The following is a 24,009-nucleotide window of genomic DNA, read 5'->3' on the forward strand; positions in this document are numbered from 1 at the left end:
TAGAATCTTGATGTGCTTAACATTAATTGAACTTAATGAATATTTTAAATCATTCAAAAGTAACTGAAAAACTGGAAAGTCAAATTAAGATGAAGTTTCAAGCAGACTGAATATGGTTCTGCTCTCTGAGCACTATTTTTTGTTGCACTGCAATGAGTCGCCACAGGTTTCATTACAGGCATCACCTAAGAAAAAATGTTAACTTTTAGCGTGAAGAATAACAAAATCTGTTTCAACCTCTTTAGCAATAATAAAAGAGAAAACAACATAGAAAACAGGTATTTGCCTCCTTACACCCATTACCACTAGGAAAGCATCTGGCATAAAGTAATTCTGCTGGTTTATAGCCCTGAATAATCAGTTTACCTTGGGCACGGTCATGCCAGCGCTGAGCCAGTCCCAGGCAGTGCCCTCGGCCCCAGCTGCCTCTAGAGAGCCCAAGCAGGGAAAGCTGAACACAAAGGATGATTCAGCAACAAACCAAGCCTTGCTCTCCCCTCGCCTTACGCTTCCCTGCAAGCTTCCCATGAGCAGCTGGCTTGGTGCCTGTACAAGCCCTGAGCTACACATCACCAGGTAACCTCAGAATTCCCACCAGCACTGACCCCTTCACTGTAATGAACAACATTTAAAATCCTAAAGTGACACTTCATCAAGTAATCAGACCCTTATCACTAATTGTTCTCAATTAAATGAGGAAATAAGACCAGGAGCTCAACAACACAAACAACCACCCAAGAGTTAAAAATTAGCTGTCCCATGGGAAGGCAACAAACATTACGAGTTCTGTTTTATCACAGGAGACACTGCAAAGCCTGGATTTGTGTCTGCTGAGACAGCTGAGAAAGATCATTCAAGAAGATGAGTGACCTATTGCAAACTTGATCTGTTTAAGAGTTAAACCCTCCAGATCTCCACGGATCAAGTCTTTAAAGCACTGAACACCACACCCCCTCCCAACCCGCTGCAGGGTACCAGACTCTCTCAGTAGCTGGGAGCACCAAAGCCAAACCTGCTCTGTCACCACCTACAATAAAACACACAGGTCCCAGTCCCCCGGCCTGCAAAGTGCAGAGGTAACAGAGTTAAACAGAAAGCAGGAGCAACAAATGGTTTTGTTACCAAATATCACCTCACAGAAAGGGAACTTCTTACAGTGATAACTCACGTAGATCAGAACGATTTGTGAGAATCTACCAGGTGAGAGCAACACCTCTGTGAGCAAGAGTTCAAGGGCAAAGGTGCTACACCAGCCCAATACAAAACAGGTGCTAAGTTATTCAGCTGTTACAGTACCAGAAAAGGAAGAGTGGTTTGGGGTTTAAACACATTTTATAAACAGACACACAGAGGGTGAGCTGAGGCAGAATTCACAAGGGGAACTCTGCCTGTACAGGCCAAAGAACCAGTTTCCCTTATTACCCCTCCTAACCTGTATGCAGGTGCAGTCCTCTACTGGTTGTAAAATCAGGAGCTATATTTAGACCACAGCAGATCACACATTCAAACATTTCATAACAAATCACAGCCACTCTGACCTACTCAAGACTGAAGGCTATAACACCACTACTATATATATGTATATATGGACCATCCATTCAATAAGTATTAGCTGTCTGGGTCAGATTAAATTTTTTCTACTTGAAAAAGACCAGAGAAGATGTTCTTTCCAAAAAGTTCTTATCCTTCCACACACAAAACTTCAAAGCTAACTTCATGACTATTCACAAAAACCAGAGAAACACTAGAACCAGATGCTTACGTGACTCTTAAAGTCACAATACAGGATCAACACCAACCTTACCAAGCCCAAATTCATAGGGAGAAAGAGACACTACTAAAATTTCTAGATTAGACAGCTCCTACAGTCTCTCCACCGCTTGAGCCACGCTTGACATGGAGCATCAGAGAGCTCTCCAAAGCCATGCTCATCCCTCTCCTGCCAGAGGCTCTGATCACACAGTCCATTTCAGCAGTGATTCAGCTGTAACACAGCCACAGATTATGGAATTTTGAAAAATAATTAACTCAATTAAAAAGATACTTGATACTTTTCAGAATCCAATACACTACCGCTGACCAACCTCCGGCCCCTTGTCAGGTTCTCCTTTCACAAGTGCCTGGTTAAAGATAAGACACTTTCTGGTTTGATGCCACAGAACCAAAGGGAGAGATGAAAGAAGGATTTTATAGCAGACAGCACAGGGTAGTTCAGAAAAGCAAGATGAAAAATCAATCTGGAAGCTAAAGCAGCTGTATTACTTCATACAGACCTTGGAGTTTAGTGCTGTGATTATTCATTACAGCACTTTGATAACAGTACTGGCTTACATCTTCATTCAAAATCAGCTTTTTTCTCAAACCAACGAGCCTTGCAGACAGCACTGAGAGCTGGTGACTGCCATCCCCAGGTTTCCATGACAAACAGTCAGAGTTTAAAACAAAACGAGCAGCAGAGGGGAAACTTCCTTACTCTGACCACACCTGGTGAAGCAATAGAACACTGAAAGGAACAGGTCAGCTGCCCAGCTCTGCAGTCTTGTTCCAGCTCCTACCCAACTCCCAACTTGTTTCAGAGCATGACAAGCTTTTTCCACACCTTAAGTATGGCTTGATGCAAACTCAGCCTTCCACAGTCACGGCTCAGCAGTTCCACTCCCCAGAACACACTGACTGCTCAAATCTGTATCAGTCCGGCACCACATGAGCAGCCCTGAAGGATGGTAGAACCCTCCAGCGAGTGGCTGAACCTGTCCAGACCCTCTAGCAAGTCATTCGTTGCAGAAGAGACAAGTATCTCCTTCACAAGTCTCAGTAAGAGCCCACAAGTCCAAGTATTTGGTTCCCCCAGGACAGCAGCACATGTATCAGAAGAGTTCACTCTTCCAAGGGCCTCTCAGGTTGTCCTCTGGTATTTCTGATCCCCATGTCTGGGCTAAGAGACCAAGCCCATGCACCTCTGCTGTGTTTTATGCAAAGCATTTTAAATCCCCTACCCTACATCTCTGTGTTTCTTCAGGATGGTTAATCCCATTTCACACACACTTACTGAGATGAATATTTGGACTTATCTGGAATGTGTGTATACACACACACAAGCAGAGATACACGTGGTGTTTCTGTTTTCAAGAAATGAAGGAAATTCTACTCTTGGTTATTTAAAGCGATATCCCCATTCATTTGGGAGGAAGTAAGAACTAACAAGCATTAAAAAAACCCAACAAACCAACAATTAACAGTCACTAAAATGGCAAAATAGCCACTAATGCATATTTATCTCACACTAGTTAGACACCTGTAGAAGGTTTTGGCTGGGCTTTTCTTTATAATTTATCTCAGGTAGACAAAAGAGGGAAAGGGAGCCAATATGACAAAGCCAAAGGAGAACACACAGACCAGAAAACAAAGATGTAAACACCAACACCATACAACTTTCTTTTTCCTAATTTAGTGCTCTATTAAGTTAGTAATAATACATTTGTTTATCAGTGTTAGAGGGAAAAAGCTGATGCAAGATGCTGCAAGGCATTGTTTGCTGCTGATCTCCCATTACCCAGAGCATGTGCAGCTCCAGCTGTACCTTCAGTGAGACCTTCAGCTGGGAGCTCATCTAATCCCACTGCTTGAAACCCTTAAAACCCATCCAGGGTATACTAAACAAAATGTTATGTAAGTTTAAAACACATTAAGCAAGACTAATGATAATCATGGCAAAGAACATACACAAATGTGTTGAAATGCTTTTGAGCCCTAATTAAGAAAAAAATCTACCATCAGTACTTTTGCACTTCTGTAGTAAAAAAATAAGTGTATATTATTCTTGAAAATTATCATTTTACACATGTTCATTAATTTAGCTCCTGAATAGCATTAGAAGTGGCCATGACTAATTTTTTAAAATATATATTATTTTATTCAATGATATAGAAGCTGTTAAAGCATTTTATTATGAGCTGAAATGTCCAGTTCATATGAAATTCCTTTCTTTCATTAAATTATCAATGAATAATTTTAATAAAGAATTAACAGCAAAAACTGTCAGTCATGACTACAATGAGGATGAAAATTAAAGGGAGATAAAAAGGAGTACATTGAATTACAGCGTGGAGAAAGCAGACATTTAGGTGAACTTTAGCCTACCTTAGCCTGAGCCTTAATCTCCAATTTCTGTCAAGTGTGTACACACACTGAACAAAAACATCCTCATATTGTCATGGGAAATGAATGAGCAATTTCATCTTATTTCCATCTGGCAAGCGGCTTCCAAATTGCATTTACCAGTATTTGGCAGCAAAAGTAAACATACAAAAGAAATTAACTGCTTTGTTATTCCCTCTACCAGAGAGAAGAACTATGGCTGGTACAGGAGTATAGGAGAAAAAAATTAAGTGTACATACATTGCAAGGGATGTAAACTACACACAAAAGAGTAGACTTGAGCAGCTGAAAGTAATTACACTGAATTTACACCCCCCCCCCCCAAAAGACCTTGATGTGATATGACTTGGTTGAAAAATGAAATAAGGAGTTAGGAATGCCACTGAAAGATCAGAAAGTAATTTGTAGCATAAAAGTTCAGTAAATTCTGTTGCAAAATAGAATTCCTTGAAGTCTGGCTAAATTGATCATCTTGGAATGCTACTGAGAATCTTCCATTTGTGTTATTCCTAGAGGCACTCAAAAACACAAATAAAAGTCAAATGAAGGGGGAGAAGGGGGAAAGTCAAACAAAGTAGTCTAAGACTTGCAGTTCTTTTCCCTCAGCAATAGGTGCACCCTGAGTGTGCCCCTTGTGTGCCCCAGCATTCCCAGGCTGCAGTGCCCAGAGCTGGGAGAGGCAGGGCCAGGGAGCACCGCGGGGCACAGCCCGGCCTCTCTCCAGCCACCTGCCAGGCACAGCACATGAACCACAGCCAAGCTCTGGCTGCAGGCAGCAGAATGAACTCTGACCAAGGTTGTGTGCTCCAGCCAAACCACACCAATAACCTGCTGATCACCAACAAGTGAATTGCTCAGGCTGGAAAAGCTGTCTAAGATCATGAAGCCCAACCAGCAGCCTAGCATCACCACCATGGTCAGCACTAAGCCACCTGCTCAAGTGCCACACCCACATGTTTTTGAACACTTGCAGGATGCCCGTTTCCCTGGGCAGCTTGTGTCAATGCCTGACAACCCTTTCTGTGAAGAAATTTCTCCTGCTATATAATCCAAACCTCCCCTGGTGCAACCTAAAGCCGTTTCCTCTGCTCCTGTCACTTGTTAGCTGGGAGAAGCAGAGCCCTGACTCTGGCAGCAAGGAGAAAGCAACAATGCAGGCTAAACAGAGCAGTGACCAAGGAGGAACTCCCTATCCAGTCCTGTATCCAGTGCCACCAGAGAAGATGCAATGGATCCCAGAGGAGAGACTCTGGGAGATGCCACAGTTGCCACAGCTGAAGCCACAAACTCCCCTGGCCCACAGCAGCTCTCCTGCAGAACGTGTGTGTCATGCAATTCGTGAACTGACATTGCAGTGGTTTGGCATCCAAATTCATTTCTAGCCTTTACTCTGTCATTTGGGCTCTAACTTGGAAATCCAGCAAACAGTTTTCCCAAATATCCAGAGAGAGATGCAAGAGCATCAGCAGATGCCAGCCACGCCTCCTGTCAATTCAGGCAGCAGCTGGGGGATCTCATGTTTATTCCCAATGCCACCTGGCATTTTTCAGTTCACCTAAAATCACTCAGTTACCAATTCCTGAAGCAAAATTAATTAAGTACTCCTGCTGTCACTCTGTCCTTTCTGCAATCACAAGAGCTGAATACCTGGTACAGCAATAAAAAAAAGAATTATTACAAAGCAAGCAATCGATCTAAAAGTGAATCTTACACTGAGCTCTTAAGATAAAAAAAATAAAACTAACAGGGAGAAAAAAACATGGAACCTCTTGCAATCTTGTATATTTTTTGCCTAATTAATGTAATCAAGCTGAAGGAAGTGGCATCAACCCAACAAATTGTGCTCTGTGGAAGAATAAAAAAGATCGTAACTTAGTTTTACAAATTAGTTTTCCAAAAATAAAAAGTAACAAGGGATCCGTATTCCTATTAATTGTTCTTATAATTGATTGCTACTTTATTTGACCACCACATTTAATGACTACTATTAATTTAACATGAAATATTCCTTGTTCTGTTAAAATTGCCCTAAAACAGTTGTAAATAGTCTAATTGTCAATCTCTAGCAAGAACTTGTGCAGCAAAGTTGTACAGTTAAAGTGGACTTAATTAGCCACTCTGTATTGTGATGGCTTTCAGCCTTCTATCAACAGCCTCAAGGAGATGCCTGGGCCAGAAATATTAAAAAAAACAAACAAAACAAAAACAAAAACCAAGAAACAAACCAAAACAACAAACCAACAACCAAAGCAACCCCTCCCCAGGCACACACAGAAAATCCCAAATACACCCAACACCTGGTTTCACAACTGATTTTGCCCCTTCTATTTACTGCGAAAGATGTTGCTTTTGCTGTAAGACAGTAAGCAAATATTAACAATTCATGACACACAAATGGTCAGAGAAATACGGATGAACATTAGAAATGAAACAACAGCAGGCAAACAAGGATTAAACTGAAAATATCCTCCATGGGCCTAATTTACTGTGTTGTAGATGTGCTGGAAGAAGCTGGAACAAAACCCAGTAGCCTTTTCCATGACCTCTTCTCTCCCGCTTTCTCCATGAATACTGATGTGGAGGAAAGCCTCAGGGCTGTGCACCCCACTTGTCCCTTTGCCAACATCTCCAAGCTTTCCCCTGGAGGTGCTGGGAGCAGCACCCAGGGTTTGCTGATCCTTGGGGTGTGGTGGGCACCGAGGTCTGCACAGCCCCAAGAGCAGCGCCTGACCAAGGAAATTGGTCCCTGCATTTTAGAACTCAGAGAGGAAGTGTTGATGTGGGGGAGGGAAGATGTTTGCCTATGGAAATAACATTCTGCCTATAATAGCATTTCTAATTTCAACAGTCACATGGCCCAGTTATATTTTTTCCTCTGACATCAGGCCACCATCACCACCAAACTGAGACAGGACAACTATAATTATTTCCCAGATTATAACTGGCATGATTCTTATCCATACAATTTTCAAAAGTAAAGAAAAAGTACCAAGAATCAGGAAAAAAACCCAAACTAAATGTCATTAAACTGCTGTAATATTTTACCAAGATTCTAACAAACTCGTTTTCCTTTATTACTATGAGAAGTCTAATAAATAGATCTCTTAATAGTTCACCTACTACTCTCCTTCATTAAGGCCATAAAAGGCTCACCTTCACAAACAAACACACCTATGGGAATCACATTTTCTAAAGGAACTCTCCAAATTATAAAGCTAAGATCCCAAGATCTAAAAATCGTTCTACACAGTCAAGTTAATTACATATTAGTATTTAATGGAACAGACTAATATTAATAAAAATGAAGTGATAAAATGATTTCTTCTATCACTGTAATATCTGACATTTAACAATCCTGACTTAATATTGAAACATTAAGTAAAATACACATCTCCAAACAGACATTTTAGTATTCTCTTCCTTTTTGAAGTATTTCTCCGTCATCGAGGTTTTAAATAAACGTGCATGCAAAACTCTTCAACTTAGACATAACTAATTCCCAAATCGCTCCATTTTTGAGTGTGATGTGGCACATCCTGGTTATACACTCTGACCTACACAATGTTACACATCCATTGACTTAGTACATAAGAAATTTGATTTTATGTTTAATTAAAAGAATTCTATTATCCTATTTAGAGTAAAAAAGAAAAAATATTGGTGATTAGCTGGTATTTCTGGTTATATTAAACCAGGAGAAATCAAAAAGAAGCTTTCATACCAGGTCCAAAGCCAAACTTCACAGGGTAAAAGGATCATATTAAAAGTAATTGGGAAAGGATCTGTCTTAATAGATTCCATTAATTTCAATAGTAAGAGCCCTGTGAGGTTGACTGGTAATCACAGCTTTGATAGCTGATCAATAAAAATAAGGAAAAAAAGATAATATTAGTCAGTCTTCCATAAACAAACACTTCAAACTCTGGCTTTGTGGTGGATGGTATGAAACAAATCTAAGTAGTTGCACATAACCCATCCTAATCATATGCTAACACAAATGTTTTGGCCCCATGCTGGTGCCAAGGCTCCTGCAGCCTTTGGAGCAGAATTCCTTGGTTTTAAGCAGACACATCAGAGGGCAGTGGCCAGTTTGGAGCAGGCCCCGCATCTCCCAGGGGATGCATTGCCCATTCTTCCCATCACTCTCACTAATGATCACTAAGATCATCCCAAGAGTTTCAATATCCCGGGACACTGAAACGTTTCTGGCATTCTAATGAGACTCAAAAACAAACAGCAGGGGGGACATTTGGTGACAGCCAAACCTGTGAGTGCCCCTCAGTAAATGGGGCAGATCCAGTGGTTTTTTTGGGTGATGGCCAGCATGGATGTGGTACTGTGTGACTTCTGTGGATCATGCACAATTTTGGTCTGCCCCTCTGGGCAGTCTTTGAAAACACAGAAATAAATATAAATTAGCTATTAATGAGACTTTCAATGAGAGAAAAAGGAGGCATCAAACCAGGAAGACTAAAAGCAGCAGGGCTAAAACTCTGGAAAACAACACACCTTTTTGAAATACAGAGAAGTGCAATAGCACAGATCCTGAGTTCACTGAAGACAAAACACAATGAAGACTTTATTATATGTGTAAAGATATGACCTCTGGCTTAGAAAAAACACCAACTGCTGGCAGCTGAGAAGTATCTCTGTTTAATCGAATCTGTGTACATCAAGCAGCAGACATTTAATATATATTAACATGTACTTACTCTTTTGACTGAGCATCTGCTCTCAGTCACCTGCTGAAGATAAAGACAGGGCTCAACCAGCCTGAAGTCAGCCCTGGATGGTTGTTTATGTTATTACCAACTTAGAACAGATTTACCTTGAAAAAGCTTTCTTGGGGTCCAAGCATCCGAAAGTGCTCTGAACACACCCAGGTGCTCACAGAACACACGGGCAATGATTATCTGCCTTCAAGAGACACACAAGATAAATTAAGGACACATTACAGGATTAGTTTTAGGGGAACCTACAGAGTAGTAAATTAAGCTGCTTGCATTGTAGCAGCCTAAAAATAGTGCAGGAACACGCAGCTACAAGTCCCTCACCTTCAGCAGCATCGCTGGGCTCCACTGTTCACCTCAGCACATTCTGGGTGCATGCACACACAGGAGCCACTGTCATTCTAAATTTAGCAGCTGGAACCTATGCTCTGCTGACCTTTTGTATTACCAACACAAGCAAAATTTGGCTAAAGTGATTCGTTAAGAAAGCAGTGAATCTGTGCTAATGATCCAAGTCTTAAATGAAACAACAAAAAAAAAAGCCAAAGAAAACCTTGACATTTACTCCACAGGTACTCCCATTCAGAATATGCAGCTTAACGATACTTCCACCCTGACTTTTACCATGTGGATTCTTTTTGCTTTTAGAAAGCCTTTAAGCTGCTGCCTCTTCACAGTGGGGAATTATTCTGTAGTAGTATTCTACAATAATTACGCATTCCCACCTTACAGAACAGAATAAAGCATGTGAAAGGGAGAAGTTTCAGAGACATTTCAGTTTCTCATTTTGCACAAGACAAACAACAGTCACACAATAGAGAGAGTTGTAATTTCAGCTTTACATCCTTTCGAGATGATTACTAAGTAACTCAAAACCTGATACTTTTGTTATTATCGGTACTAATGCCTATATACATAGTATTTTCAATTTCTCAATGAATTCAGACTTAACAGCATGATTGTTAACTTTTAATCCTTTAGATAGCTTTTGAATGTCTCTTTCTCCCAAAAACCTTTATTCATGTAGGTAACAGAACTATCCTTACTCTACTATAAATAGCAGAAATTCTTGCAGTAGCAGATATTTTGTCCAAAGCATCCTGGAACAGCATTACAGTAGAAGCAACTATCACTCAGAGACAGGCTCCGTGTCAAAAGCAGATAACACATTTTTGGGGAATATTTTTGGTCAGCAGTAAGAAAGGCGTGTGTGTTTCAGCCCATAAAACATAAAATCCATGGAGAAGGCATCATTTTTTTACAAATACAGAATCACGGCAGGTCAGCACAGTGAGCAATGGAACCAGGCCATGAATCAGACACATTTTGTCAGTTTACACTTTTGCAGGAAAAAAAAAAAAATCCACATTCTGTTTCTTTTAATAGAAAGTAGATTTAGGAGGAAGTGTAGGATGTGCAAACCGTGGTTCTGCTGAGAGATGCAGGGGACATCTCTTTAATACAGACTTGAAAGAACTATTTTACAAGTAAGACCATAAATTCTGCTTATAAGCACGGCTTTGTTTACAGAGGGGTTTTATTTATTTAAGCAGATACATTGTTATTCCTAGAACTCTGCTGGAAGTTTTAAGGCAAGTGAAATATTGGTGCATAGTCTCTTTAATAGTCAGCACCAGCTGTCCTGGTAAGTAGCTGGTCTGTTCTCCACCCTTTCCTCTACACTTTTTTATTCTCCCCCTGCTTCACTTGGGTCACAAATTCCCAGCCAGTGTTCAGCTGAAGAACCTGCACTGGAACACTCGGCTGGAGTTTCCTTTACCAACGCTGAGGAAGTTGCCAGAAAATGTATCTACAGCTACAAACACATCAGAGGGCAAGAGGAATTGTTTTAAACCATTCAGAACTACTGAACACAGACCTAGAACTGACAAGCAACTGACCTCCAACTCACCATCAGTGTATTTTATATACAGATATAAATTGTTATACATGAAAGAGAAGCCACACTTTAGGAAAACTGCCACAGTGGATAATCTTAACAGTTCATTGACCAAAGGATTACTGTCAAATCCAGAGAATGACTTAATCACATAATCACAGAATGGTTTGGGTTGGAAGAGACCTTAAAGGTGATCTTGTTCCAACCCCTGCCATGGGCAGGGACACCTTCCACCAGACCAGGTTGCTCAGAGCTCCATCCAACCTGGCCTTGAACACTTCACATTGAGAGGAACTAGCTTCCTATTAAATAGATTTTTAGAATACCTAACCTAAATTCCCATAAAAAATGCAGCTGCATACTTGAAGAACATCATCTTTTACAGGTTATTCTTTCTGTTTTGACATTAGAGAAAGCATTCTTTCCAGTCTATTCTCTTTATTTATTCATACAGAAGGGGTTTTATTCCAGGAATATAGATTTCTATTTGTTTAAAACCAAACAAAACCCATTTCTTTTTGCAGTTCAACATATTCTTTTTTTCAATTCAACTTCTGAATTTCTTTTTCATCGAATTCACAGAAAAAATACTCTCTGTAAGAGCATGATAGATCAAGACTACTTCATGAATGTATTCATATTTCATGCTAATTAGTCTTTGTATACAATCCCTCTCGCTGCTGTGCTGAGTCCATGTGTCTCTGTCCTCAGCTCCTCGTTAAATGTGCTGGGCTTTATTTGAGCACTGCATCACCCAGACTCAAACAGGTCGGAATGCAGAGCTGCCTTTCTTCCCCTGCTGGATTTTATCAAGCTGATAACACACAAAAGCTCCAGCTCCTTAGAAAAACGAGGCATGTAGGAGGTACAGAAGGTACTAACTGCTACCAGTTATCACACAGCAGGCTGGAATTCCAGACTTCAGGAATACGTGGGTAATGAACATTTGTCTGCATGTCACCAGCAGTGATTCTTACACTTCTCTAATGGGAACCTCAAAGACCTTGAATGTAGGAAAAGCCCAATGCCTTTGAGAGTTCACCTTCCCTTGGCTTTTTTTTACAGTCACAAGTGCTCTTCCATCTTTCCTCCTCAAGATTTTTATTTTCAAGTTCTGAGAGCTCAGGTACAACAAATTAATACATGAATTCTGTAAGTAACCACCTAAAATATAAGGCATTATAACTAAGACAGCTCAGTCACAACATTGTTATAAATACACAGAAGAGCCCTTTTAAGACAATACATGTCTGTCCTCACTCCAATTCTATTTAAATTTTTCTGGTGAAGCTTTCTGACAAAATTACTAATTGAAACTTGCAGAAAATCTGAGCAGCAGGGGCTTTGTTACTAATATTTTTCAGCAGTTTTTCAGTGCCAGAGATGTCTTAACCAAAAGATGGCCTTGCAGCAGGCACACACACAAGTGACAGCCTCTCCAGTCTCAGTTTGCCACGTGGCACTAAAAAGGCAGGTGGATAATCAGCCTGTACCTGCAGAACTGCTCCAGTCGCCCAGTAACCAGCAGGATTCCTTATTTCAAGTCCTTGCTCCTCCAGTCTCCAGTAGGGAAGACCAACCTGTCCCTAGTGATGTTCCAAAAGGGTTAAGCACTGCCAATTAAACTAAAACTGAGGGAATGGCCTCCACATTAGAGCATCTGAGCTGGAACCAGAACAGACAGAATGCTGATTCTGAAAATGAACTCCATTTCTATAGGAGTTGGGTGGAATACATTAAGCTGTACCTCCAAGCAATCCATGAGTAATGACAGCAGCTTTCAAATAGCCCAGACCTGTCTCAATCTGGATATAACTGCGTTTGCATACAGACTGTTGTATTTGATTTTCTGAAGGTGCAATTGTTGCAGTTCTTTATGTACTGCTGGCTAAGAATGTCCAAACTTCTCTATCAGAACCCTCTTATGGAACAACAATGCTCTGAAAAAACACTAACTCTGCTGCACAAGTAAAGAAAGCAAGCTCCAGGAATAGCAAACTGGAGATCAGGATAATTGCATCTATCTGATCCATCCCTCCTTGTTTTTCCCCCTTATAAGTCTATCACAAAGCTTTTAAAAGCAGAGGCCCAAGAGACACAATCAAAACGTTCCACAGCCTGGGACCTCCAGTGAAATTCCTGCCTCTGTCCAACCCTAGGGCATGAGCATTCTGAAAGCATTATTTATATAAGATTTTACAAGAAAAGAAAACAATAAATGAAAATAGCACAACTGAGACTGAATCTAACTTCTGAGAAAGTCTAAATAGTTTTGTTTTTTTCATCTGGGATATTCTTCATTCACTGTCACATGATGAAAACAACTACAGCTAGTAGGTCACACCAACAGGACATGTATTCTACAGTGTTTTTATCAAAATAAATTGTTTTCTTAGTGATTCCACATTACAAACTACCTTTGACATAGAAATTAAGTTATTGAAAAGTGTGTTAAAATGCTATTTGAAATAAAGTATTAAGAATTAATATTTACAATCTTTACCTCCTAACTGGAACTTTTTCTTTTGGACCCTTCAGGACACTACTCTCACATCAGTCCTTTTGTCCCATGATGAATGAACTGGGTCCTGATGCTCTTGAAATAAGACTTGGACTCTAAAAACAACTCTTAAGATCATTTAGTAATTCTAAAAAATGATATAAAATATATACAAATACAGAGACATACATATATAAATCTATACTAGATGGTAATAATTTCAGGCAGCAGTTTATTTAAACCATGCAAAGCTTTGTTCACTCCTGACTTCGACAGTTTATCTACTGGATAAATCCAGCAGAGAAGAAAAGGAAAGAGTGAAAAATGGCAAACTAATAACTCACTCCTTTATGGTACTTGAATCTATTCTGTTGCTGAAAAACAACAATTTCAAATACATTCAAAGATGAAAACAAAGCAATCTGCTGCACTTCTGCGTGAAGCAGAAGGGAAGACTGATGACCTGCATGTGCAATGCAAGGAAATGAAATGCCCCAGCACACAGCCCTGGGTGACCCTACACTGCAGAGCTGATCTTCCTCTGGTTTGGATTCCCAGCCTTCTGCCAAGGAGAGGCTGAGGAGGGAAAGGAACCAAACAGACACAGCCTGACTGATCAGCAGACCAAGGGAGCCACCTGCAGTTGGCAAACCAGAAGCAAACCCATGATGAGTTCAGAGGTTTTTCTTCCTTTTGCTGTTGACAAAGCAGTGCAGGGAGCTGAACCAGTGCAACATAGCCATGCTTAACACCAGAGATTTCTGTATTAAACTGAGTCTTGCTGTCTCACACCTACAAATACAGGTGTGTTAAAGGAAATTTGGCCAAAGCTGAATCCATTGAAAGCTTGCAAATGTGACATTCTCTGATGAATTAGATCTAGGCTTCTCAGCACAGCAAATTCAAAGCCATTTTTTACAAGTACTAATTGCTGCCCCTTGTATTTACAAATACCAAGTGCAAATAAATGCCAACAGTTTTCCTTCAAGTTTAAGGGTGCACTAACACATATACATTATACATCTAAAAATCAAAACCTGAAATTCTGTTCATATTTTGTTCAATTGCAGCTTACACAAAAGTTTGTATTTTCTCTTGTCCCTTCCCACTCAAAATTCCCACCATGTGAAAAATACAACTCAGCTATTAAGACCTTACTTCAGTTTTGAAAACATATGAAAATGATTGTTGAATTGTGTTTTAAAAGTCTAATTGTGAAGCAACAGAACCCTGATCGAGAAGTTTTCCCTTGAGGCAAGTTGGATGGATAATGAATTCAGTATTGGAACAATCCCAGTAGTTACAGACTATTATGTACTAATTACTACCTTTACAGATCTACTGTACACATAATTAATTTCTTCAGAGCACTACTATCATTCTTGACTGGCAAAATACACAACCTAAATTACAAGAGCCAGAAATTAACATGATCCTTTAGGGAGAAGGCATTAACTTGCTTTGCAGTGTTTTGCAATTAGACAATCAATCAAACAATGAGGAGTGATCCTGATAGCAGCAGGCCCAGTCCTGAGCATTGTCACAAAATTGTCTGAGGCCCCAGCATGGGCTGTGTCACAACCTGGCTGCAGAGGCACAACACTGCAGGCCTGCACCTCTTAGGAGACACTTCAGCATACAATTCTACATGGATTTAACATCCCATAAATGAAATACCAACACAGGGAGCTTTTTGACATCCTATTCCACAAAACACTGAAGGCATGACAGTGCGGTGGGTGCTCTCCCTTCCACTGGTGGCCAGAGAGAAAATTTCCTATCAGTTAAGGGACAAAAGCAAAGTTCAGTAAAAGAATGCTCAGCATAGTATGACCTGCTTAAATGATTTCAAAGATTTCAGTAGGTTCTTGACAAGAACACTAACACTTTAAACTGCTAATTTCAGTTGTTGGGGGTTTTAGAACATTCTACAGAATTAAATCATACACAACCCAAACTCCACCAAAAAGCAGTAACCCAGGTTTCCTGAGATGTATAACCACACTGGATTACTAATTAATTTACTAGCAAAAATTACTGTTCAACTTCATGGCAATATTTCCCCCAAAAGGTACCACTTCCCTTCAGCTCTGGCTGCATTCCTCTAAACCAGACAGCACTCAAACAGCAAGGCAGCTCACAGCTTAGTGGCAACCAACATTAAGTCATTTCTGGAGTATCCTAAAACAAAACTATGTTAAATGAAAAAAATTCACCAAGTTATCTTCTCGTTGGGCCAAAGAATCAGGAATAGAATTCAGAGGTTTCATCAAATTTCAGTGCTGCAGCTTACATAGAATCACAGATTTTTAATAAATGTCTACACTACCACTTCTCTTCCTTCAGTTACTATTCCCACTGGCATTCCAAAATTTCACGGAATACAAGGCAGTAAACACTAAGTCATCACAACTGCTGCTAGCAATTGTCAGTTTGCTTCCACTCATCCATTTGTTTGTTTTACATGCTGACTGTGCTCCTCAGAGAACACCACACACATCTTTATTTGGCTTTTTATCACTCTCCCATAATGTACTAGGAGACCACCTCACGAAATGGGACTAGAGCAGAAGGGAAATCTGATCCCAGATGATGCTTGAAGTACGGACTTGGGGCGTTACTGAGCTGCTTGTGACTCTGAAGGCAAAAGGGGAGGAAGAATAGTGAACATCATTCCATGTTTCTCCTTGTAGAAGGCAGCTTTTCCCACCATGTAGCATGGGAAAATTTCCTTTGCTAACACCCAGTGCAAAAATGCTTGCTTTTATGAGACAGAAAAGTAAAAGTTGCCTTTGGAATGCAATTATTTGGGTCTGTGGTGCAAAACGACATGCTCCAAGAGTCTTTTTGACTTCTAGTGAGTTTTCAAGTTTAAAAAAAACCTTGAACTCAAAGACAGACAACTCTGCCTTTCTGCAGGAGTCAGCCAAGTAAGATTTTCACATCCTGAGTATGACACAGCAGCATTTTTAATGTGCATCCTTTGCTATGGCCTCTTATTTTCTACAATCCTTACCTGAGAACTACACAAGGAATAACCGGAAAAATATCTGCAAGGCTATCACTACACTCCTCACTACTTGAGGAGTTTGTTGTTCCTAGTTTTAGAACTGTGTGACTATGTCAACAAAAATTTCTTCTCATAGGAAACTGTCAGCTATATCAAAATTTCAAGAGGGTTTATTCAGCATTTTTAATGAAGAAGCTTTTCAGGAATTCAGAAACATTTCTTCAGATTTCTGATGAAAGAATTCAGCTCAAGGCAGAAGAGCTTGTCCTTTTCACTAAGAAGGGGCTCATGCCATTGTGTCATCTGCTGCTGGGCAGTCTTTCCCTTAAAGGTCTTCCTGTCACACTGAAAGAAGTGACCAATTCCACACCATTTTACCCTCACTGCAGTGCTAGGAACCAAGAATCAATCCATCTTTGGCATGGAAAAGAATGTTAAATTACTGCAAAGGATGCTTTTGTATTACTGCATGGAATATCTGAACATTTAGACCAGAAAGTGGTTCTAAGGTGTGTTGTAAAAGGAGAATTCTAATGGTTTAAATTCAGTGACTGCTCAAAGGAGTGTGAGCTACAGCAGAGTGTGTATGTATTTTATGAAAAACACAGCCATGACCAACTCTTTGAAGAGGTTTCAGAAGAACATGGAAAAAAAAGACATTCAGAAATAACTCACAGAAACTACTCAAAAATCAGTTCAAGAAAGTTACAGTCATGTGAGAGCCCTTCCTGAGTTAACCTTTCAAACACTGCATAGTAAAAACTGTTGTTCTTATTCCTGAAATTCTCAGCCAGGAACAATAATGCAAATAAACATGAGTTTAGGATCAGAAATTAAATTTAATGATAATTTCATTAGAAGAAAATTCACATCTATCTGCAACATATAGTGCACTTTTAAAAGGTATTATTGCAAAAAGGTTCCTCCCCTCATGCTGTAAAGTGAAGGAGGAGCAATTCTTGTAATAGACTGTTATGCTTAATATATGTTTTAAATCATCTTCCTGCTACAAAACCATCATATGAATTCCATGGTATTGCACAAAGCATAAAAGAAACTGCCATTGCACAGTTTTAAACTTAATAAAAGCACAATAAAGAGTAAAGTAAGAATGTACCTTTCATTTGGGTTCCAAAGGTAAGTGCCAATTTTGCAAACAGCTCCGGGTCTTCAAATTTATCTTCTTCAGCTTTTACCCAAAAGCTGTTTTCTCCTATTTCTTGAGGTTCAATCTGAAAGAAAAACAGCATCTCCAAAGTCAATAAGCAGTGTTTTCAACAGCCAAGGTGAAGCAAATGCTGCAGAAGTTCTGTGATAATCGGGCTGAATGAAGTTTAGTCCCGCTCTGGGATGTTCTCACTGCTGCTTCCTGCACAAACACCACGGGCTGAGCTACCCCTGGCCACTAATGGCCTTTATTGTACTCCATTCAGCAAGTTTTCCACACAGGCCTGATAACAGCACCTGGGTTTCAATGTGTTTTAGCCCTCTCTCAATTACTTTCCAGAGTCCCCAAACTCTTCAGCACTGATATGCACTCTGCTACCTGAGAACTCTATGGAACAACTCATCAGGAAATGAACTGACCTTGTAGAGACTCAGAATTAAGTCTGTACTGGCTGTACCAAAGGAAGAAAATGGTCTGCAATACAGAAGCTGAAAGACAGCTTGATTTTTCATGTATGACTCAGAACTGCTATTTGTTTTCCAAATGTATTCCTCTAACATTATTAACGATTGTTTATAAGTTTGTTTAAATGCCAAGTAATTTCCAAGGGCTATTTAACTCCAAGATGACATGCAGGGAACTCAGCAATACTACATTTGTCAGCCTCACTCCAATTTCCCTGCAACACCCTGCTCCACCACCCTCCAGCACTGCTTTACCACCAGCTCCAGGGAAGACATTTTAAAAAACCACCTTAATCCAGCACTAATGGGGAAGACAGTTACAGCAAAAGGGACTAAATTAAACAGTAAGAATTTTATTCCTCAAATGATGGCTCCTTAAAAGTGATGATCAGACAGACTTTGCACTTTCTCAGTAGGCAGGAGATCTCTGGCACCGTTCCCAGAGCACTTAAGCAAAGCGTCCATCTGCAGTTCCTTCCCATTGTCACAGGCAGCGTTCACAGAGACACTTTATAAATCATTCCTATAAACTCCCCAATGGAACTGATCACAATGGAATTGCCTGCAATTACCAATATGTATAGTAAAATAAAAGCTTGCTTTTCTGTGTTTACAGGACAGCAGTCTATGTCTCACAGTTACGAAACTCCCACAGTGCATCCTGACCCAGTCTTTTCTCCCCAAGATACAGTTAATTCCTTCTCCCACAATAAAGAAGGAAAGTTATCCTTTTATGCACATAATTTATAAGAATTACAGACAAAAATATTTTCAAACTGATTTTACAATTTAAATTAATACACTAAAAACATGGTTGGCTGTTTTCACTATCCTTCTAGTTAAATATACTGAAAGTCTGCTTTTAAACTACCACTGCTAGATACACTTCCAGATTATTTTAGCACATCTCCAAATATTTTGAAATCATTTGAAAGCATTAAAGCATTAATTCTTCTGCCAAAAGAAGCTATAAATTGGCATGCCATGCATTTCCACACAGGTTCTCTCTCAACCTTCCGGATTCCTCTTGCAAAATTTGTGGGATTATTCTGCTGTTTTGTTACTTCAAAGAAAGAGCCATTTCACTAGTCAACACTTCAGAATTTAGAGGAAGCCAAAACCTAAACCTGTTTCTTTAGAAAGACAATTACCATCACTTATTCAAAAATATCAGAGGGCAGTCTAGCTCCTCTTCCAACAGTAAATTTGTCATCATTAGTTCTTGAAAGGTTTTGCCTGAAATGGCGATGGTATTTACTCAGAAATTATACAAAGCAACTTATATCCAGCATTTCACAGCAGCCAGCTCCATCTGGGAGAACATGGTATAACACCCAAATCTACAGAATAAAGTTGTGTCTAAATTCATTTAAATGACCAGCTGTGAAACATCCTGAAAAACCTGCACTGCTGCTTCAGAGTGTGATTTAAATTCCAAAACTGTTCGGTGTTAAATTGCAGCTTACAGTCAGCAATGATCACCTGGTGCTCCTTAACAGCTTGTTTTTCATCAACAATTGGATTTTACCACATTCATGGTACCAACAAACTCCTGAGAGAATATATGGTTCTCAAGGCAAGTGTCAGGCAGTAGCTGGGAGTGCCAAGATGTGCACTGACAAATGAGAACCAGATATCCAGTGAAGCTACACTGAAATCCCAGCTAGAGCTCAACCCACACAGCATGGAATATACAGAACTCCTCCTTTCATTTGCCTGGGTGATTTGGTCATCTAGGTACTTTTTCCTACACCAAACATCAATATATCCGTCATATTTTCTACCACTAAAAAGCTACCAACCACAACTTTAGAATGCAATGATTTAGTCTTGCTAATAGATGCAATTATCCAATACTCCACATCTATTTCCTTGATATGGAAGGAGCAGTGGTTACACTGATCAAAAAGGGGTTTTAAAGCAACACACCCCAGCACAGACCTGGATGTTTGCATAACTTCTCTTGTTAGAGTGACTGCCTATACTGAGAGGTAAATAATAACCAGTAACTGCTTTAAGGGTTCACTTGCAAATCAGATTGTGCTTGCAGTTTACTGCTCAAGTAATGTTTATATTTTAAGATGGTTTTAAAAATGAAAAGCAATTAAATACAACCATGTTAAGACACTGGAAGCTCATGGTGCCCAAACCTTTCCCTTGAGCAGTCCCATGGCTCCTCCCAGTGGCCACAGCCCTGCTCCAGCACATCACTAATTGAGAACAACCAATGAATACCTTAGATAAGTAATCAACAAGTAACATTAAGGCCTTATATCAGCACTCTCTGAACTTACAACTGCATTAACATCATGACTTTAAAAAGCTTAAGTTGGTTTGTTTTGCTAGGTATGTGTGAAAACTGCTTTAAAACAGTTTGGAGATAAATAACATTTATGTACAACTTGATGCAAAGCTGCAATTCACATTCACTGCACCTGGTACAATGGATTGGAAGTAAGGTGGCTTCCTGGGATACCTGGTACAACAAGTTCTGTCAAGATGAATCTCATTTAAAAATCCATCCCACTGCATGGTACCAAGCATATGTGTGAAGGGAAGGAGGGGAAGGGACATCAGCTCCACAACTCTTGTCATACCTTTGACCAGTTGATTCTCTTCATCGAGACTTCCAGCTTATACTTCTTCTTCTCCTTCATCCCGTGTGGCAATGCTGGCATCACCATGAAGGGAGCAAAGGGAGCCCCTCCAAGAGGGGGTGGCATCGGGGGCCCCCCAAAAGGCGGCGGTGGAGGGACTGCTCCCCCGGGCAGAGGAGGAGGCAGAGGAGGCCCTGCTCCCCCGGGCAGAGGAGGAGGGGGAGGAGGCCCTGCTGCCCCAGGGAGAGGAGGAGGAGGAGGTGGCCCTGCTGCCCCAGGGAGAGGAGGAGGCGGGGGCACACCGGGCAGAGGCGGTGGAGGTGGGATGGCTCCCCCGGGCAGAGGAGGCGGCGGCGGAGGAAGTGATGCTGCACCAGGTAATGGAGGAGGGGGAGGAATTACTGCTCCACCAGGCAAGGGAGGAGGAGGAGGGATTGTTGTTCCTCCAGGTAGTGGAGGAGGAGGAGGAATTGTTGCTCCACCAGGTAGTGGAGGAGGAGGAGGAATTGTTGCTCCTCCAGGTAGCGGAGGAGGAGGAGGGATGGCTCCACCAGGGAGTGAAGGCGCTGGAGATGGTGGGGCATTCTCACTTGAGAGGGCTGGAGGTATTGCTGGGACTTCTGTCAGTTGGCCTGTCAGGCCTGGACCCTGAAACAGAAAAGAGGAATTCTTTTCATTGGTGACAGGAAGCTGTTTGATACAAAGCTGAACCAACCAGGATGGTTTGTAGTCAACTGCACCTCAAGAAAGTGAGAAATGCAACTGTTCTCCTATTTAAATGAGAAACAATATCAATAGATTATACCATGTAGCATAAAACTGCCAAGTAAACTGAATAACCTCACATTTTTATAAAAACAAATTGTTTCAATTTTAAAGAAAATTTAATAGTAGCAGTAACATTTAAGTGAACAGAACAGCATTTTATTTCTTACCAATGCACAAAACATTTATCCCACTTAGGATACCCCGGCAAGCTGGGGCATTAGAGATGAGAATAACCACGCTGAATTTTAACAACACTCATCTGCTGGTGGAACATTCTCCCCAGCACTCAGTGGAGCAGCTATTGCAGTGCAAGAGGTCCCAGGAGCACAGCTGTTCATAACTGTCCTGACATCGGGGGGTGCAGGGTGGGCAAGAACCTGTCCTGCTGCCTTCTAAATCTGTCTGAGGGTGCTTCTTTGGTGAGAGGAAGAAAGCAATTGCAATATCCATTCTAATAAGTTGTAAAAGGAACAAGGAAGAGAAACAGCAGCATGTCAAACCATCAGAGGGGTGAGTGCATCTAAAAATAAGTGTCAGCATATTCTGTGGGGAGCATAACACTAGAAAAGGGAACAGATACTAGAATTACATGGTTAATTAACCAATGGCCACCATTACTGGGAATGCCCTGTCACCTCTGGATAATCTGAATTATGTTAGAATCACTAAAACAGGATTAATAATTAATTAGACTAAAATACATTTTTTACTTTGCACAAGGCATGTGTTTCTTTGGCCCACAAGTTACAACACAACAATTGGTGGAGAACCCATTCAAACAGACTGTGAAACTTCAGTGTAACACTGGCTTGTAGATGTTTGTAATAAACATGAAAATTGGCAAGAAGGAAGTAGGAACAGGAGTGTCGGAATCTCCACCTCAGTGCCCAAATAGGAAGTGAGACCACAGGCATTAAGATACCAAAAATAAAGATGAAAAGGCAACAGGCAGACCTTGCCTGGCAGTGAAGGAGTACAAAATAAGCCAGGCTGAGGCAAAAGCACCAAGTCATATCATCTGTTAGTTCCTAACGGGTATAAATGACCTGTCTAAAACCTGAAGCTGGTGTAAAAATAAAAAATAAAAAAGGCTAGGCTTATATGAAAATATAAGAGTAAAAAAATATATAAACCCAGAAGATTTTAAAAATAAAGACTTCCAAAACAAAAAATTCCTGCAAAACATATGGAAGCAGCAATGTGAAAGCATAAACAAATACTTGCAGGAAAAAAAAAATTGGGCTGGATTCAAGATTTTTATAGCCTAAGGAACATTTTTTCTCAATAAAGCAGGTATCTGTGACAGGCTGAACATACTACTATTTGAAAAATGTTACCTCCATTAACTATCCTTAGTAACCTGTGCTGGCTGCAAACCAAATCAATACACCTGTAACACACATTTCAAACCCCAGAGAGACAAGATACTCTGGGGCAATTTCTTTTCAACTCCTCCTCCTCCTCAAAAAAAAAAAAATCAACTCAGCTGTGGAACTTCATGTGATACAGTTTTATTACCTGGGTCCTGAGCTGTTTGACTTCTGTTTCAAGTTCTTTGATTTTCTCTTCTCGTTTCTGAAGCTCAGCTTGTGCCTCTTGTCGAGCTGTGAACTCTTCATCAAACTGTAACGATTTAACCACAACAGGAGAGTCCGTGCAGTTATGGCCATGCCAGAGGCTGTGTTGGCAGGAACTCTTTGAACAGTATCACAACTGGAGCAATTGATGCACTTCTGACTTTTTCAAGAGCATTTTTCTAATATGCTCACCTTTAGTACCACATTATTCCTTCCATCAGTAAGTCAATGACAGGGAACCACCCAGATCCAGCTACTCAGTACAGGTTTTTCCCCCCAAGAGAACACTGCAGACTTCTCACACCAAACTCGAGTATACATCTATTGCAGCAAGCTTAAATTCATTAAAATTAAATCTGCAATCATCATGTTCAAGAACATGTACTGTCTTATGGCCTGAAAATGCCCTCTTAGACCAGACCAGCAAAAAAATCAAAATTTTGAATGATTTTAACACACAGCTCCATAATACATGAACATCAGTACTACGCAGCTAATGCAGCACGTTCATTCATTTTTTCAAGCTTATACCTGCACTTTAGGCATTGAATTATGACTATTTCAGGACAGAAGAGCAACAAATGGAATTTTCCCCATCAGTTATCTACAGCAGAGGAATACAGCTGAGGATATGTATAGTTGATACCATTCAGAGGCTTTTGATTTCAGACTCAACTTGCACACAACACAGGACCACCCAAAACCCCCAGCGCTTTAAATATGAAAGCACATCCTGCCTGGGAGATCCACTATTTCCCAGTTTTCCCTGGGAAACAAGCTGACTGTATTCCCATTAGGATTCTGTTCCATACCTTAAAGAGAACCATGAGTAGGACTGACCTTTCTGGAAAATTCTGCTGCTTTCTTTTCACTCTCTTCTACTTTAGCTTTGTCCACACACGCATCTAGAATTTCAATAGAATACCAAACACCAGTCAAGTCAAACATATCACAGCTCTGAGATGCCTCCCAGCCATCATTGCCCTGTGAGCCCATGACACCAAAGCAACAGATACTTTTTCTTGTGACCCTGTCTCATTTCATTAAAAGCTACAGCATTTGCTCTGGTGCTCCTCAAGCACACCTGGAGCTTCCATGCATATTTCCAGAAAACTGAAGAAATTCACAGTCAATAAA

The 24,009-nt window shown here is 40.5% G+C and overlaps 1 protein-coding gene across 4 annotated transcripts in view; it reads right to left on the reverse strand.

Annotated features, from left to right (window-relative positions):
• The window catches only part of DIAPH2 (diaphanous related formin 2), a 183,711-nt gene that overhangs the window by 121,779 nt on the left and 37,923 nt on the right, over positions 1 to 24,009 (reverse strand). For all 4 annotated transcript variants that reach the window (XM_039572387.1, XM_039572386.1, XM_039572385.1 and 1 more), the window contains 4 exons: positions 23,713 to 23,777; positions 22,814 to 22,918; positions 20,528 to 21,175; positions 17,416 to 17,530 (listed from right to left, as the gene is read on the reverse strand). In XM_039572387.1, the coding sequence (XP_039428321.1) occupies positions 17,416 to 17,530; positions 20,528 to 21,175; positions 22,814 to 22,918; positions 23,713 to 23,777 (933 nt within the window). The remainder of the gene's footprint in view (positions 1 to 17,415; positions 17,531 to 20,527; positions 21,176 to 22,813; positions 22,919 to 23,712; positions 23,778 to 24,009) is intronic.

Source organism: Corvus cornix, chromosome 4A, assembly GCF_000738735.6.
Source record: "Corvus cornix cornix isolate S_Up_H32 chromosome 4A, ASM73873v5, whole genome shotgun sequence".
Classification (NCBI taxonomy): Eukaryota; Metazoa; Chordata; class Aves; order Passeriformes; family Corvidae; genus Corvus; species Corvus cornix.